At 47.2% G+C, this 18,051-nt stretch overlaps 2 protein-coding genes across 8 annotated transcripts in view; both read right to left on the bottom strand.

Moving 5' to 3' along the window:
- Positions 1-9,165, bottom strand: part of SYCE1L (synaptonemal complex central element protein 1 like) — an 85,925-nt gene extending 76,760 nt beyond the window's left edge. Inside the window, exons 1-2 of one of the 2 annotated variants that reach the window (XM_007994126.3) lie at positions 9,105-9,165; positions 1,619-1,678 (exon numbers count right to left, since the gene is read on the bottom strand). In XM_007994126.3, the coding sequence (XP_007992317.2) occupies positions 1,619-1,678; positions 9,105-9,165 (121 nt within the window). Of the gene's footprint in view, positions 1-1,618; positions 1,679-9,104 lie in introns of those variants that run through there. The other variant, XM_073015588.1, reaches the window with a different exon arrangement.
- Positions 6,036-17,701, bottom strand: MON1B (MON1 homolog B, secretory trafficking associated). 6 transcript variants are annotated; one of them, XM_007994129.3, is made up of 6 exons: positions 17,595-17,701; positions 16,895-17,052; positions 14,789-15,127; positions 13,422-14,241; positions 12,903-13,050; positions 6,036-10,498 (listed from the first exon to the last, which is right to left on the bottom strand). In XM_007994129.3, the coding sequence occupies exons 2-6, from the start codon at positions 17,040-17,042 to the stop codon at positions 10,298-10,300; spliced, it is 1,656 nt and encodes a 551-aa protein (XP_007992320.1). In that variant the 5' UTR covers positions 17,043-17,052; positions 17,595-17,701; the 3' UTR covers positions 6,036-10,297. The 6 variants fall into 6 exon arrangements, with proteins under 6 accessions (XP_007992320.1, XP_007992319.1, XP_007992318.1 ...); XM_007994128.3 differs by lacking the exon at positions 17,595-17,701 and adding an exon at positions 17,220-17,588; XM_007994127.3 differs by lacking the exon at positions 17,595-17,701 and adding an exon at positions 17,270-17,588.
- Positions 17,702-18,051: the final 350 nt, after the last annotated feature.

Here is an 18,051-nt window from a genome sequence, read left to right as displayed (position 1 = left end):
GCTGCTATCAGTTAACAGGCATATATTGAGCACCTGGTCTGTGCTGAGCTCTGCCAGAGCCCCTTGAAGGGCTTGCATTCTGGGCTGGGGAGATGGACATTGAGCAAAGATAAATAAATCAATTCAGGTGGCAGTAGCTGCTGTGAAGAGAAATAAAGCGAGGCAAAGTGTTGAAGAGCAAAAGGGTAAAAGGCATGTCTGGAGATATGGAAAGGGCCCAGATGAGGAAAGGGAAGCAGGTCTTGCAGTTCTGTCGGGGTAAAGTGTGGAGGGGGGACCCATTCCAGGCAGAGTGCAACAAGGCAGAGGGAACAAGTGCAAATTCCCCGTAGTGTGGCAGGAGCGGGTGAGGCATATGTCGAAAGTAACAGTGAGGGGCTGGTGTGGCTCAGGTCTCGTGAGTAAGTGGAGAGTAGCAGAAGGTGAGGTGGGGTAAGTGGGAAGTGGTATCACTCAGGGCCTCTTGGGCCATCGTGGAAGCCTTTAGATGTAACTCTGAGTGTGGTGTGAGCCAATGGAGACGTCCCATCTGCCCCGCCCTATCAAAAGCCAGACAGGAAGAGCTGTCAGTCTGCACTCTGGTACTGGCCTCATCTGAGAAATGGGGAAACCCTGCTTTTACACTGCTGGTGGCAGCTTGCAAGTTTCCCAGTGACAGGGTGATCACTGTCCCTTTAGAGAGTCAGCTCTAACTTCTCATAGTCCCTGTTTCAGTGCTCTGTATGCAGGAGACTTCCTTCTCATACCTCTTTGGCATCAAGGTTGGCAACAAAGAACGGGGGCAAAAGGCTGCCCAACCCTTGCCAGGTCTCACTGCCGACCCCTCAGACACTCTGGGGTTAATAAACTCAGACTCTGGATTTTCCAAGGTCACTAACTCCAGCTTCTGTGATTTCCAGGAGAGTGGGTGCTCTCCACGGTGCTGATTATGACTGACAGAAATCTCTGGGGGTCTTTGTTTTACTGGAAATGATCAGTTTGGGTCACTGCATTTCTGGCCCTGCAATTTCTCTCCCTAATTTTACCTAGGCAGCAGTCCCAGTGCACTTCTTCTGCAGGCAGCCACAGAGTGGGAGAAGGGGAGGCTGCTGCTTTTGTTTGGAATAGACTGACGTGATAGTATTTTAAGATGAGAATGGACTGGGGGTCTAACCTCTGGCCAGCACTGCCTCAGCTCTGATGTAGATACTGGGTGCACACTGGCTCCCAGATCTCCTGCAAAAAGCAAAGCAAGGTGCAAAACCAACTGCATTGCCATTTGTATGTAAAAAGGGAGGACAAAAAAAACACATCCATGAATGCATTTTTTAAAAACCTCTGGAAAGATACTTAAGAATTGAAAAACAATAGCTGCTTGCCCGTGAGTCAGGGAAATGGATGTCCAGTGTGTGGGGGGAGGGAGTAGCGATGGCAGGGGAACTGGTTTTTCCTTTCCTTTAAACTTCTTGAATTTTGAACAGTGAGGCTGTATTCTTGGTTCAAAGAATTAAATTGTATAAGAGGGAGAAAGTGCAATGGGATAATTTCCTGAGGTTGTGAGTTGAGGTGGCTGAATTTGAACCATGTCTTTCTGACTTGAAACCCCAGGGTAAGGCTCAGAAACAAAGAGACACATGACCTTTCTGCAGCTTTATCACCATTGCCAGCAAGTCTTCAGTCTTCAAAGACTTGGCTTGCCCTGTAGAAACGAAAATCAAAATTACAGGACATAGCAAGAGTGAGAGGGGAGAGAGAAGGGAAGTAGGAAGTCCCAGCGGGGTTGCAGACACCCCTGGGCTGGGGCTAAGGATAGGATGAGAGACAGATTTCCATCCAAAGCAGGGCCCCCGTCTCTTGCCCTTGAGGTTTATGGTGTGTGCTAGATAAATCAGGACCCCTAAGGGTTACCTTCTCCCTGAGGGGTTAAAAGACACCACCACAAACATCCCTTTAATGAAACTCAGGGGTTAAAGAAGGGAATGCATGTTTGCTGATGCTGCTGTTCAAGATCATTATGAAGTTCTAACCAGAGCAATAGGGCAGGAAGATTTTATATGAATTTCTTTGAAATAATTATAGCTCATAATTTATACATTCTTAATGAACTTATAGATCTAGGTAATAGTTACTAATGGCTACTAACATCAAAAAAAGACAACTGGATAGTATGAGCCTCTCTCTTTTTCTTTCTTTGCCCTGCAGCTCCAGTTCAATGGATTTTTATTTTTATTTTTGATATAGAGAGTTTATTTCAGCTAAGTTGAGGACTGCAGCTCAGAGTGCACCTACAAGCTGCCTTGGGGAGTGCTCCCTATGAGCCTCTAGATGGAAGAACATAACACAGCTGATGAAGAATTTTTGCCCCAAAAACCCTCACCAAAACCAAAAAAGCCTGATGGAATCCCATCAGGTTTCCACATCTGAATACGAATTCAGAGGAAGTACAAAGGGCAGGAAAACACATTAAATGACACCACTGGGGATGTGCTCAGTATCATGTGGACTATGGGAAACTCCACAGGAAAACCTGTTTCTTCAACAAATAAGTTGCAAAGAAGAAAATGAGGGAGAGGGAAAATCCTACAGATTAAAAAAGACTTGAGGCATGTATCAATCAATTAAATGAACAGACCTTATTTGAACCCTGATTCACCACACTTTTCACCATATATACTTCTATGTATATTTTAACATGAGCCTGTGTTACTTCTAAAATTCAAACAAGAAAAACCACAGGAAAATGTTAACGTTAGAAAAAAATCCTTAAGTCTTGAAATCAATGGTAAAGGTCAAATCTCAGTGACCTACGCCTCTCTAAGGAAAATTGAACAGAGAAGATGAAAGGCAGCTCGCAAACATGATAGCCAAAAAGTTAATGAAGAAACGCTTACCCACAATAGTATATAGTGAAAATTCCCTCTCCCTCAGACTTTAAGTTCTCCAATTCTCCTCAGAGGCCACTAGCATTACAAGCTATGTGTAGGTACTTGGAGATAATTCAATGTTTATACAAACATACCTCCCATATTTTCATTTTGCTTTTCATTTTGTTGTTGTTGTTTTCGAGATGGAGTCCGGCTCTTTTGCCCAGGCTGGAGTGGAGTGGCATGATCTCAGCTCACTGCAACCTCTGCCTCCCAAGTTCAAGTGATTCTCCTGCCTCAGCCTCCCGAGTAGCTGGGACTAAAGGCGCATGCCACCACGCCTGGCTAATTTTTTGTATTTTAGTAGAGACGGGGTTTTACTGTTTTGCCCAGGCTGATCTCGAACTCCTGAGCTCAGGCAACCCACCCGCCTCGGCCTCCTAAAGTGCTAGGATTACAGGCGTGAGCCACTATGGCCAACTACATCCCACGTTTTCTTTTCTTTCTTTCTTTTTTTTTTTTTTGTTTTGTTTTGTTTTTTGAGACGGAGTTTTGCTCTGTCGCCCAGGCTGGAGTGCAGTGGGGTGATCTCAGCTTACTGCAAGCTCTGCCTCCCCGGTTCACACCATTCTCCTGCCTCAGCCTCCAGAGTAGCTGGGACTACAGGTGCCCGCCACCACACCAGGCTAATTTTTTTTTTTTTTTGTATTTTTAGTAGAGACAGGGTTTCACCATGTTAGCCAGGATGGTCTTGATCTCCTGACCTCGTGATCCGCACGCCTCAGCCTCCCAAAGTGCTGGGATTATAGACGTTTACAGACATGAGCCACTGCGCCCGGCCCACATCCCACATTTTCTACGTAAGTGGTAGCATGTTGTACATGATGCACCCCATCTTGTATTTTTCATTTGACAATGTACACCAGTGATCTTTTTATTCTTTTTAGTGGCTGGATGGCATTCCACTATGTGGATATACCATAATTTCAAAACAATATCCTATTGATGGATATTTAAGCTGTTTACCTTATTTTGCTGTTACAAAGAATGCCACAATGATCATCTGCATTTGTGTTGTCAAGCTGCCATAACAAAGTACCACAAACTGGGTCTTCCCTCTGTGTCTGTGTCTTCACCTGCCACTCTCATATCTTTATGTGTCTATATTTCCCTCTACTTATAAGGACACCAGCCGTTGAATATGGCCCTCCCTAATCCAGTGTGACCTCCTCTTCACTAACTATATCTGCAAAGACCCTACTTCCAAATAAGTCACATTTCTGAATTTCTGGTGGATATGAATTTTGAAGGGACACAATTTAACCTAGTACACCATCCTTGTACATTATTCTTTGTGCTTGCATTAGAGTGTATCTACTGGGTACACATAGAGTACTACCTAGATGCTACTTGGTGGGTCAAAGGTATGTATATTATGGAATTTGGCTGATAGGAAATTGCCTTTCACCTGTCTCAGGCCCAAAAATCATACTCTTACCAGGCAAGTATGTTTTTAATCTTCTTCATTTTTTTTTTGCCAACCAGCAAAAACTGTTTCATTTCAAACTTTCTGATAAATAAATACCAAAACCTTATTCATTTCCTCTTGATCAGAAATTCCACTCCTCGAAATGCCTCTTAAGGTCATAATTAAGGATGGTGGGCAAGATGTTGTTTCACTGTTTATAATTTTAAACTCAGAAGTAACGGCTGGGCGCGGTGGCTCACGCCTGTAATCCCAGCACTTTGGGAGGCCAAGGCAGGTGGATCCCCTGAGGTCAGGAGTTTGAGACCAGCCTGGCCAGTGTGGCAAAACCTCAACTCCACTAAAAATACAAAAATTAGCCGGACGTGTTGGTGTGTTCCTGTAACCCCAACTACTCAGGAGGCTGAGGCAAGAGAATTGCTTGAACCCGGAGGACAGAGGTTGCAGTGAGCCGAGATGGCACCATTGCACTTCAGCCTGGGCAACAAGAACAAAACTCTGTCTCAAAAAAAAAAAAAAAAAGGAAATAACTTGAAGATACCTTAGGGGATTAATTACAGCATGTTTGTAGGATGAAATTCTTTGCAGCCATTAAAATCCATGTTGTAAATCAGGGTTTTTTAACCTGAGCTTATTAGATATTTTTTGAAATATTTGGTGGTATGTTCACCTTCTTTATGTCTTTTTGTTTGGCCTGAAATCCTTTATAAATTAGTATGTATTATTTTAATTTGCATTTTCATGTTTAAATTACATAATAAACACATGTAGAATAACTTACATAATAAACAAATGTGGAAGAACAAAATTAAAAGGAAAAGTCTCCCCTCACCAGCAGCCCCTTCTCCAAGTCACTGCCCTTCCCAGAAGTAACCACTGCCAGCAGTTTGGTGACATTTGGTCTTTTAGTAAAATACATTTCATGTATTGCTCTAAATTTTACTTTCTGACTCAAGTAAAATTCTAAGAAAATTCAAACAAAGAAATATGTGACGTTAAAAATGAAATTTCCTCTTTTCTCCTTAATCCTAAATCTCACTGTTTCCCCTGATACAATCACTTGGAACAAGTTGGCATGTCCCCTCCTGAGATTTTTTTAATTTCAAAAATATTCTTAATATTTTGGAAATAAGACAAAGAAGTAAAGCTACTTTAATAACAAGGGGAGGTATCTGTGATTGTTTTATTTGTAGTACCTTATTATGAGAACTTTCAAATGCACATGAGAGTAGAGGATATTATGATTAACTCTCATATGCTCATTGTCCAGATCTGACAATCATTAATATTCACCCTATTTATTTCAGCTATGTTTCTCCTGTGTGGAACTATTTTTAAGCAATGCCCAGGCTTCTTGACATTTTATTCCCAGATACTTCATCAGGAGTCTCAGCTACTTAAGGACATTTTCTTAGATGACCCCAATCCTATAATCACAACTGACAAGATTAATGCTCATCAGGTAACATCTCCCAATACCCAGGCTATGCATTAATTTCCTGATTGTCTCCACATCTTTTTTATGGCTGGCATTTGCAACCATTTCTGCAAAAGCTCCATCTGTGTTTTTCCTCTCTCTGCTTTCTAGTGCTAGTCATGAAATAAGACCAAGAGTGGGTAATAAGTAAATCTTTTAAATAATCCAACTAACACTTTGACACACACACACAAAGTCCATTACAAAAGAAAACGGCCAGCACAGTAAGAGCACCCTTGTAAACATTTTATTTTGAAATAATTTCAGATGTACACAAAAGTTGTAAAAATAGGCCACAGTGCTCCCATTTTACCCTTATATCAGATTCCCCATTTGTGAGTGATTCTGAATAATAAGTTGCAGACAACTTGACTCATTACTCCTTACTATTCCAGTGTCTATTTCCTATATACAAAGGGAATCTACCAGGTAACCACAGTACAACAATCAAAACCTGATGTTAATACTGATCCAATATGAATATAGGATCCTCGGTTGCCATTCAAAATTTTCCCTCTTCTCCCTTATATTTTAAAATTATATATGACTACTTACATTTTTCTAAAAGAAAAATAGAACAATAAATCACAAAAATGCCTCTACCTCTGCAGTACTCCCAAAATCCAAATTCCTTGTCCAGAGTTATCACTCAGGCCTTTACCATTCAGACACTTTTTCTGTGTAACATACACAGGGCTATACCTTCCTCCATTTTTGTTTCAATCCCAACTGGCTTATCTCTAATAAAAACAGGGTCTATTTTGGAGCTCCTTGTGTGTCAATAATAATCCTATCAACTTAAAATTCAATTTTAGTACATTTAAATTAGAATTTATCTTTTTCTGCCTCTTAAAAAAAAAAAAAATCCACCACAGAGACATTCCACAGCATGCACACATAAACCTAGACTTAGCCATTTATGTGACTGTTCCTTGTGTTGTGCCTACATCAACACTCCAATGACCATTCCTGGTCCATACACTTACGTGTTCTCCTATGATTACATAGCATGGGGACTGCAGAAGTGGAAGAGCATTTTAGATGCTAAAAATACTCTTGCCAAACTACCTCTAGCAAAGCCTTTACTTTGAGTCAGCTCTCTTCCCTGAGGCAGGAAAAGGCCTGTTTCTCTACAAGGTCATCAATACCAGATACTATTCTTCCCTTATAAAGCCAATTTGATGGGCTAGAAATGGCAACTTGATACGTCTTTCAATTTTTCCTTTGCTAGTGAAGTCAGTCATAACTTTAATTTTGAGGAATTTGAAAGGTTGATACTAAAATAGTTTTTTAAAATTGTAGTGGCAGCTTTGTTTTTTTTTTTTTTTGTTTTTTTTTTTTTTGAGACGGAGTCTCGCTGTGTCCCCCAGGCTGGAGTGCAGTGGCGCGATCTCGGCTCACTGCAAGCCTCGCCTCCTGGGTTCACGCCATTCTCCTGCCTCAGCCTCCTGAGTAGCTGGGACTACAGGCGCCCACTACCGCGCCCGGCTAATTTTTTGTGTTTTTAGTAGAGACGGGGTTTCACCGTGGTCTCGATCTCCTGACTTTGTGATCCGCCCACCTCGGCCTCCCAAAGTGCTGGGATTACAGGCTTGAGCCACCGCGCCCGGCCAGCTTTGTTACACAGTTAATACATGAGATCTATTTGCATCTGTCTTATTTCCGTCTGTCTTTTGTTGAATGCTGGCACTTAGTATGTGGCTCTAATCTAAAACGGCTCTCTGTGTGGAAGTTATTTCATTAGTCACACATTAAAAAATTACTGAACACCTACTTTACACCAAGCAGGCATTGTTTTAGGTGCAGGGGAGTGAGAGGTAAACAGTCTCTGTTCTCATGGAGCTCATATCCTAGGTCAGGTAATAAACAGTAATCATTACTTTGATGTCTATATGGGTAGGTCTGGCAGGATGCAGTCTAGTGTGTTTATTAATACAGTGGTTTAAAGAGTGTGCAGAAAGGGGTGTTAGAGATAGATAAAAGTGGGACAGAAAGGTGACAACAGTTGAAGCATAGTGATGGGTACATGGGCTTTGTTTATGCTATTTTCTCTACGTTGGTACACTTTGAATACTTCCATAACAACACAAAAAATACTAGTGGCATACAAATGCATTACTGCCTTGGGAATTTTTTTTCTTTCTTTTTTTCTCACTCTGTTGTCTGCGCTGGAGTACAGTGGCACAATGTCAGCTCACTGTAACCTCCGCCTCCTGGGTTCAACCAATTCTCCTGCCTCAGCCTCCCAAGTAACTGGGACTACAGGCACCCGCCAACCACACCTGGCCAATTTTTGTTTTTAGTAGAGATGAGGTTTCGCCTTGTTGGCCAGGCTGCTCTCGAACTCCTGACCTCAGGTGACCCACTCACCTCGACCTTCCAAAGTGCTGGGGTTACAGGAGTGAGCCACCAAGCCGGGCCAAGGAAGATTTTTTTCTTATTTTTTTTTGAGACTGAGTCTCGCTCTGTTACACAGGCTGGAGTGCAGTGATGCAATCTCAGCTCACTGCAACCTCCGCCTCCCAGGTTCAAGAGATTCTCCTGCCTCAGCTTCCTGAGTAGCTGGGATTACAGGTCCACCCCACCACATTCGGCTAATTTATATATTTATATATACACACACACACACATATATATATAGTTTTTAGTAGACAGGGTTTCACCATGTTGGTCAGGCTGGTCTCGAACTGCTGACCTCGTCATCTGCCCGCCTCTGCCTCCCAAACTGCTGGGATTACAGGTGTGAGCATCCGTGCCCGGTCTGAGATTTTTTTTCTTTTGGATGGAATATAATTTCCAATAGCGTCTAGCCCTACACCCCTCCACCCTCCTTTGCCTGTCATTCAAGTCGATACCCTGGAGAAAAGAGGCTGTGGGGGAGGCCACGTTCGATTAAGAGGTTTAAGAGTCCATCAAAGTGTGATAGGTGTTAGGTGGGAAATGGCGACATTGGGAATTACTGTTAATAAGGGGGGGCTGCAGCAAGGTGATTTTTATGAGAACATCCCCACCACCCCACTTCTGTTTGAAGACTTGCGTACTGAACTATGTGTTGTTTACTTTCCACAACGTATTCACTAGAGTTGACAAAAGTTAATCTCGATGGTAAGAATATGCCTGTTAATTTATCTCCACTCTGCTGAACGGTTAAAAAATTGTTTTTCTTCAATAACAAAAGGCTTAACATTTTATTAAAAAATATTGGGATATCATTATTTCATTATTGTAATGGGATGAATTCTCCCTCCTTTCTGCCCTGGTTGGAGAGAAAGGAGTGCAGCCCACTTGCCCTCACTACCTTCAGCCTCCTCAGTGGCTTCTGGCGCCTCCACATTCAGAGGTTTCAGCTTCCCCGCCATTTTCCAACGCGGGGCCTGCGCGCGAGCCTTGCTGGATGACTGGTTGAAAAAGAAACCACGTGAGGGCGAAAGGCTTTTCAGCGCGCACGCGTGCAGTCCGCGGTTACGCCATCCGTTGACTCAGCAGTCGGCTCTGGGCAAGCGCGGAACACACTGCGCCCGGATTGCGTGCTACAACCTTAAGACTGTAACTCCACAAACAAGGGCAGAGCTAGGGTAATGGCCAGTTGGGGAGTGAGGGTAGTGTGCACACATACAAAACCCTAGGAAGGTCTCTCCTGCTTTAGGCTGCTCGTCTGGTACAGGATGTCAAAGTCTGGGACAGACGTGCATGTGCTATGCGGTGGTACACAACAGTTCCAGTCTGTTTTCGTTTACAAATCTTCATCAAAGTTTATGAGAGAGGGTTACTTATCTCTGTTTCACAGATGAGTAAAATGAGGCTTAGAAGCTAAGTGCATCTTCTATGCAAAAATGCTGGATTTCAGCCACTGTGTGCAGTCAGGTGCTTTGTGTCCTGGGTTCCACAGGTGGACACTAGAGGCCACCTTCTCATTAATGTTAGCAGCAGCCGGCATTGAGGGGGTCATTTCTGGCAGGGTAAAGATGAAGAAAACTACAAGAAGGGCAAAGGAATATCCTTGTGGGTCTTACTTTTAGGACTTTTATGTAGTTTTTTTCTTTAATACCCTCAGGCCAGTTCCAAGCATAGCGTGGCCCTGAAGTGCCAATTCCAGCACCCCTGTGGGCCACCCTAGAGACCTTGGCCAGATCTGGACACTCACGGCTGAGATTCAGCTGAGGAGGCAGACCCCTGAAGCAAGTTTGGAGGGGACAGTCCCTTACAGAGGCTAGAGCATCATTCAAGTGGAGGAGATGAGACAGAGGGAAGGGAGAGGGAGGCCTAAGGATTTCCCCAGAGGGGGAGGTGCATGACCGGGTGAGGAAAGCAGCCTGCTCGCCTGGCTATTGCCACCATCTCTTTCATAGATGGGCCTTCAGATCTTGCCCCATTGCCTAGGGAGACAATGACTAGCCACGGACACACCCCCACCCACATTTCCAGGGTGGACAGAAGGTAAAAAACAAAGGTGGTTGCTCCCAGCACTGCCTGGTCTGGGAGCTCCATCTATCAGAGTCCAGTGAACAAGCCATTGTGGGCAGCTTGGTCCGTAGAGGGGGCTGGTGGTGTGGAGTACTTGGGTGGGTAGCGAATGAAGAGCCGGTCCTCCTCTTTCTTCACCCAGCGCAGGAGTTTGGTCACTACCAAGATTGCACCTGCCTTGGTCACCAGAGGGCTGAGGCAGGTATAGAGCTCGAATTTGGAGGTCACCTGGGGGTTTGGGAGGAGACAGAGTCAGATGGGCCAAAGCTGGCTATGGACAACCCTGTCTACCCCAATGCAGCTGCACGTCTGCCTCCTGCAACCTGGAACCTGTACCTGGCAGCACCTCCTACCGGGTGCTGCCTAGATACTGGGCTAAGGTAGGTAAGCTGATATTGTGCAACTAATGAGCCAAGGGTGAGCGGGACTTGGTGGCTTCAACTGGGTGATGCTGGTTGTGTTTGTGGGTACTCTCTAGACCTGTCTGCTCATCTGGGGACTGGGGAACACAGTAACAATGTTTAATATTCTGTCAGTAACCTATTGTGTACAAGGTCCTGCTCTAAGCTCATACAACTATGTTTTCCTCATCAACAGCCAGGAATTAATATAAAGAGGAACTCAAGTTATGCCTCATACTAAATGGAGAGGCCTGATCCCACAAGGTCACTTAGTGCCTTTCCTGTGCCACCTCCAAGAGCTCTCCCCTTCACTCCCTCTGCTCCGGCCATTCTGCACTTTCCTTGCTATTCCTCAAACATAGCCAGGCTCAGTCCCACCTCACAGCATATCAGTCCTTTCCCTCTGCCAGGTGTACTCTTCCTCCTAATATCCATGTAGCTCAATACCTCCCTACTGCACTCAGATGCCATCTGCTCAGGGAGGCCACTCTGATCACTTGGTTTAAAATTCTGGTCCTAACATATCGTTTTTTGTTTTTTGTTTTTTTTTGACACAGAGTCTCGCTATTGCCCAGGCTGGAGTGCAGTGGCATGTTCTCAGCTCACTGCAACCTCCGCCTGCCAGGTTCAAGCGATTCTCCTGCCTCAGCCTCCCAAGTAGCTGGGATTACAAGCACATGCCACCAAGCTCAGCTAATTTTTTGTATTTTTAGTAGAGATGGGGTTTCACCCTGTTGGCCAGGCTGGTCTCAAACTCCTAACCTTGTGACCCACAGCCCCCTCTCCACCCCCACTTGGCCTGCCAAAGTGCTGGGATTATAGGCATGAGCCACTGCACCCAGCCCATATCTTGGGTTTTAAATTCCAATCTCTACTAAAAGGTACAAAGGCTCCATGGAGAGATGGCTGAGTTGAGGACTGGAATACAGAAAGTCAAGTAAGATGTGCTCACATAGTGAAGGGGACGTGTCAGAGACACAGGGATCAGCCTGGCTGAATCAGGGTACCCACTGGCTAAATCAGAGGCAATTTGAACACCAAAATAAACGCTAGAGAAAGATTTTAACTCACTGAATTAAAGAAAAATCCATGAGATAATATTGATAGAAAATTAAAAATTCAATAAATACGAGAAGAAAAAGTTATTCCTTTTTTTTTTTTTTTTTTTGAACTGCAGTGGCACGATGTCGGTTCACTGCAACCTTCGCCTCCCAGGTTCAAGTGATTCTCCTGCCTCAACCTCATGAATAGCTGAGATTACAGGTACACACCACCACACCCAGCTAATTTTTGTATTTTTAGTAGAAACGGGGTTTCACCGTGTTGACCAGGCTGGTCTGTAACTCCTGACCTCAAGTGATCTGCCTGCCTCAGCCTCCCAAAGTGCTGGGATTACAGGCGTGAGCCATCACATCCGGCCCCATGTTATTCTTTATAGTAAAATCCCAACCAATAAATGTAGAAAGAATGATGGAGTTAGGAAAACCACTGTCTGGCCAGGCATGGTTTTCACCACACCCTTTATAACTCTTTATGAATATAAATATAAAAACTCTTTATATTGTTTTTGCGACTTCTTTAAAATGAAAGTTAAAAAAATTTAAAAACAAAATCCTTAGCCTAGGACAATGCCTGATCCACAGCAGTCATGCAATAAATTAATAAATATGCATTACATGGCAGGGCCTGGGGGAAGGTGCCATTTCTGATGAGGTCCCCTTCTCTGGCCTCCCTCAGTAGTTGACCTTCAGCAAACCCCTAGGAAGTGAGGGCTGGAGCCCAGAGGAGACCCAGGGGAAGGGTACCCCAGGTGGAGGGCACAGCAAGGGACCAAGCCTACAGTGTCTGAGGACTGCTGGGGACTCATGGAGTCATAATGAGCTGCTGATGAATGGGGTACCTCCAGACACGTGGACTGGGCTACTAGGGAATTGGCAGGCACAGCAATGGTGGTTAACGGAGCCTCTGGAAAGTCAAAGACACTGTCCTGGTTGCTAATCGGGGAAAAGCACACAGAAGCATGAGGCTAATGTCGGATTAGAGTCACGGTCATTAGTTGTCAGGGGCTTCAAAGATGTGTGCGTAAAGGCAGGGACAGTGTCACAGGCAAGGCACAGCCCAGCCAGAGGTCTGCTGTGTTTGGTGGAGGCACTATGGCTGGAGGGGATACAATATAAGGAAAGGAGGCTTGAAGTGGGGAATTAATTCACTCAGAGCCCTGCCCAACTTACCCAGGCCAGCAGTGTCTCCTTCTCAGCCACGTGGTAAATGAGGCGCAGGGGTCGGGAGGTGTTGTGGAGACGAGCATGCAGGCGGTGGTACAGGTCCGACAGCCGCTGCCGCTCCTCCTCTCTGCTGTAGGGGGCCTCTAGCTCAGGGCTGCCATGATGGAGGGAGGTGGAGGGCAAGGTTAGTCCAGGGCCTTCTTGGCTGGCCCATTTCCTCCCTCAGTCTAGAGATTTCAATTAAGTTAGGGAGCTGAGCCTCTCCCATGAGACCTGAGGATTCTCAGGGGTTGGAGGCTGACCTTCCCTCATCAAACTAGGGGATTCCCTGAGTACTAGGGCCTTGCTCTCCACCAGGAAAGGGGGATTCCTTTAGGTCCGTGACTGATGCTCCATCATCACAGATGTGTTCTGTTCCCTCTTTCTCAAGCATGGCTGGTTATCTCTCCTGAGTCACATCCCTGAGATGCTTCCTGGTTTGACAGGCCTTCCCACCCAGCCAGTTGCCTTAGGGTCAGGGCCTACCTGGTAAACTGGGGCAGTTGGCGGTGGTGGTCAGGGATGTCCAGCGGCTTATACAGGAAGTGCCGGAGGCCCGGCGCCCCCACAGCCTGCACGCTGTAGGCAGGAGCACTAGCTGATGAGGCATTAGAGAAGCTGGCAGCCTCCCCAAGAACACGCATGGCACCAAGGGCATGCATCCCGTCTTCGACCAGGCGCCGGCAGGCGGCCATGGCATGGAAGGCTTCACGTTGGGTGCCAAGCAGCAGCAGGCAAACAGGCATAGCATCCAGGCGGGCCACGTAGGCGTAGAAAAAACCATCAGGGTTGAAGCGGGGCAGGCACACTGGTGCCCAAGCCTCACCCGCCGCAAAGGCTGGTGCACCCACCCAGTCGAGCAGCAATTGCAGGTCAGCTGGGTCCAGCCGGCACTCGGCCAGCACATTGCGCTCCTGGGCTGCTGTTATCAGTCGACCGCCTACTGCCAGCACTGACAGCGCCAGGCCAGGTGCTGTGCAACGTCGGAGGAGCGCACCCAGTGCGTCTCGCAGCGGGCGGGCAAGGGGCACACAGCGCACGGCACCCAGGAGCAGGGCTCCTGGGTCCTGCTCCACACTGTCCAGAAGTCGGTCCAGTGTGCGCTCCGAGCCAGCCAGCAGGCGGCGGAGGTCATAGTTCTGCTTGTGTGCGAAGATGCGGGCGACACTTGCACGTGTCAGCGTGCTCACGATCTGTGCGTGCACAGCTAGCAGCTCCCCCCGCAGCTGGGCTGCTGACTGAGAAGTCCGTGACATGGCCACGAGTAACAGTGGGCCCTGTTGTAGGAACACCAGCTTGTGGTCCTCTGGGGAAGGGAGGGGTAAGAAGAGGGGGTAGAGCTGGATCAGGAATGACCAGAGGGAGACAATGGGGCTTTTCCGCTCTCTCCTAACATACACACACCCGGCCCCAGTCCACACATCACTCTGTGGGCACCTGGACTGGGGTAAGGACAAGCTGGAGGAATCTGGACATTTGCAGAGACACGATGGGATGGCCAAAGGAACAGGTAGGTTAGATACACAGCACGGAGCAGGGGCAGGTGGGAAGAGATGGTACAAGGGCTGACACAGAGCCGGAAAGACACAGCTTAGCCACACAGCCCCCACAGTCATGCTCTCAGGCAACACAGAAGTATCCAGCTAGTCACTCAGATCCCAGCAAGTCAATCATTCAGAAACCAGCAGGCCAGAGATGAACCCCCCACCTCCCACCACTGACAGTTAGAGCCCTGGCTGACCATCCACACACATGGACCCAACCCTGGCTGGCTGGATAGTGCCTGAGGCAGGCAGATAGACCTACCCATGCCAGCCATATTCCCGGTCACTGTCCCCCATTCTGCCTCCCACCTGTTTGCTCACCAGCGTAGATGGCGCGGATGGTATCTCCTGCACTCTGCACAAAGGACACCAGGGCGGTCATTACACCCATGGTAGCCGACAGCGCCTCCACACTACCGTACCGCGAGTAGATGGGCTTGCCAGCCTCACTCAGCACAAACACATGCTTCCGCTGGCTGCGCCACTCCTCATCACTGGGGTCCCCGCCCTGGCCTCCAGAGCTACTCTCAGGGCTACGCGTGGGACTATTCTCAGGGGCTGCAGCACTCCAGAGCCGAGAGGTACTTGACGGGGCCTCTGACTGGGGCGGTGGTGATGGGCTAGGTGGCTGGTCCTTGTCCTTGGATCCTGAAAGGGAGCCCCTGGTGGGTCATCTGCATGTGAACCCCTAACCCCAAATCCCCAAGGACCCACCAAATATCTACTAGCCCCTCCAGGAGCCCTGCATGCTGACACAGACCTCCAAGTGTCTCCTATGCCCCTCAATGACAAATGACTGCCCTGGGACCCCAAAATGATCTTCCTAAAACCCTAACAAACCAACACATTCTCATTGTCATTCCACTGGACCTGCTATGTTCCTACAGACCAATTACTTCCTTTTCAATAACTGTCATTCCCAAGTCTTCAAAGCACCCCATTGACTCTGGATGATGATTATTCATCTCCAATAATCCCCCATTAACTCCTCCGACCCCTGTTTTTTCACCTGATATCTGCTCACCCAATGGCCACCCTTAACATATATTAATATGTTAAGTATCTGAATGCCCCTTCCCCCACCACTACCCTATCAGTGATGCCCACTGATAGGTGATGACCCCTACTAACTCTCCTGGTTGCCCATTTATATTCTTGGTAATGTCCACTATTTCTCCCAGTGACTGTCATTAATATCCACTAATACCCAGATCTTTAGGACTCCCCTAATCCACTATTCACTCCCACTGTGGTTCACAAACACCCCAATGACCCCACTTTAACAATCATTAACACCTGGTTTTTCAGTGATCCTCCATGACTGCCCTGATCCACAATTTATTCTAGTCCATGTCCACTCCTCCAACCCCCAACAATGACCATCATTAACCTCCACTTGAACACCCAGCACTTCAGAGACCTTCACTCACTCCCCTGACCACCTTCAATCTCATTGATATCCACTCCCCTCCGTACAGTAACCATTATAAATACCCACTAACACACAAGACTTTAATGACTTCCACTGCCCCTCCCCATGACCATCATTAACATTCACGAAAACCCACAACTTCAATGGCCTCTACTGACACATCCATTTATTCCCATTCATCCCCCAATGACAGTCATTATTATCCATGTGCAGCTATGTCTCAATAATTTTCCCATGAAATCCCAATAATTGCATATTCTCTCATTGACATTCCCATGACTGACACTCCCATGTCCCCAAATATCATTACTCCCTCCTAATAACTGCTCTTACCTGCTATTAATTCCCAAGTCCTCAACCTCCCCACCCACATTTATTCTCACATCACTGATCCTTCCCAATGATTCCATTTACATCCACTAGTTCCAAAGTGATCAATGGTACAGACTTCTCAGTGACTTCCATTAAATCCCAAATGAACAACTTTACACATCCACTAATATTTGGTTCCTTAAAGACTTCCCAACAGCCTACCAATGACTTCAATGATGTATATACTCTGAGTGCCCATGGAACTTCACTGATTCCCCTTCCCACTTCTATTATTTAATAAATAACACCCTACTCCTCAAAAACACTAACTTATAAACAGTACTCCTTGGAATCTATTGACTTTCTTCCGCGCATTCTTTGATCTAAACACTGTAAATCCTCAGTGACCCTCTTTGGTTCTAACAGCCACCTTGATTCTTCAATGACCTAAACTCACACCAAACCCCCAGTGAACATCCGTTGACATCCAATGACTTCCTCAGTGAAGTAAACTACATCATGTGTCCACAACGACCTCCTCCTGACCTGGCTATGGTTTAAGCCACTTGAGTCCCAAACGACTCCCTACTCATCACCCACTGACCATTCCCCCGTCCAACAATGCCAACCCCTAGGGATTCATTTTAAGACCCCACTAAGTGGAGTCATACCTGTTTCCTCCAGGCCCTTGCCTTCGGGATCCAGTGGGACCGCGTGAACCCCTCCACCTTCTCTAGTTTCCTCACTGGGGAACTGCGTGTCCTCCAAGTCCTCCGCGCCCCCGGGGGCCGGGGCAGCAGTGTCTCCTCCGGCCTCCATCTGCACATCCCTGAAGGGGAGGGGAATCGAGGGTGACGGGCGGTGAAAGAAACTTCTGAAAAGCCTTTATAGAGTCAAGCCCCTTTGGACACACTCCTACTGCTCGTTTCCCCACGGATTTCAATAGGACGAGACATTCAAAAACATGCCCAAATACGTGCCCCCTCCAACACTTACTGAAAAGAGGAGACTCTAATGGGCCTCAGGAAATAGAGATATACAAACACCTGTTTTAACCCCGAATCTCAACTGGCCGGATACCATTACTTCCCCGTAGCGGCGGTGGCATCATACTTCCGGGTGCGGCCGGGGAGGTGCCACACTTCCGGGTGCGACGCCCGCAGAAGACGCTTCCGGTTGCGGAGCTTTATTGGCTCCCCGCGGCGTCCCTCTGCCCGTCGCCTACAGGTGTACCCTCATAATTGAGATGGTGCGGGCTACTTCCGGATCTACGTCAGGTCTGTTCGGGCGCTGAATGAGACCTCTCTGCACTCCTTTCAACGCATCTGGCTACGGCTGCTAACCCGGGATAGCTAGGCCCGCTTCGCTTACCGGTGGTTGTTGGCGAGAGGGGGGCGCGGCTCGCTCTAGCCAATCCCGGAGTACACAGGGCGAGACCGCCTTCTTTCTGGGCCAATCGAGATAAGCCGCCTCATTTCCCCGCTGTCTACTCCCCCCGCCAAACCCTAAGCAATACTGTACGTTCTGTTACGTTTGCACCCGCCCATCCATTGATTGACGTTTCCCTCGACCCAATCGAAGGATCGAGCCTATTCCTCGTTTCCCAAGAGGACTTTTGCAGCCTAAGTCCGCATAGATGCCTGTGCCGGACCCACAAACCGGCTCTCCCAGAACTGAGGCAACTCCACTTTCTCTTATCCCTTAACCCTGCCAAGAAAGTCAAGGGAGGGGAGAGACGCGAATGCTAGACGGGCAGTGGCCGCTTCCAATCAGCGTGCCGCGCCAAGTCTGGTCAGTCTATAGGACTCGGATCCTAAAGAGGCAGGTC

The sequence above is a fragment of the Chlorocebus sabaeus genome, chromosome 5 (genome assembly GCF_047675955.1).
Source record: "Chlorocebus sabaeus isolate Y175 chromosome 5, mChlSab1.0.hap1, whole genome shotgun sequence".
Classification (NCBI taxonomy): domain Eukaryota; kingdom Metazoa; phylum Chordata; class Mammalia; order Primates; family Cercopithecidae; genus Chlorocebus; species Chlorocebus sabaeus.
The sequence above is the reverse complement of the archived record's forward strand: the minus strand, read 5'-3'. Positions and strand labels throughout refer to the sequence as shown.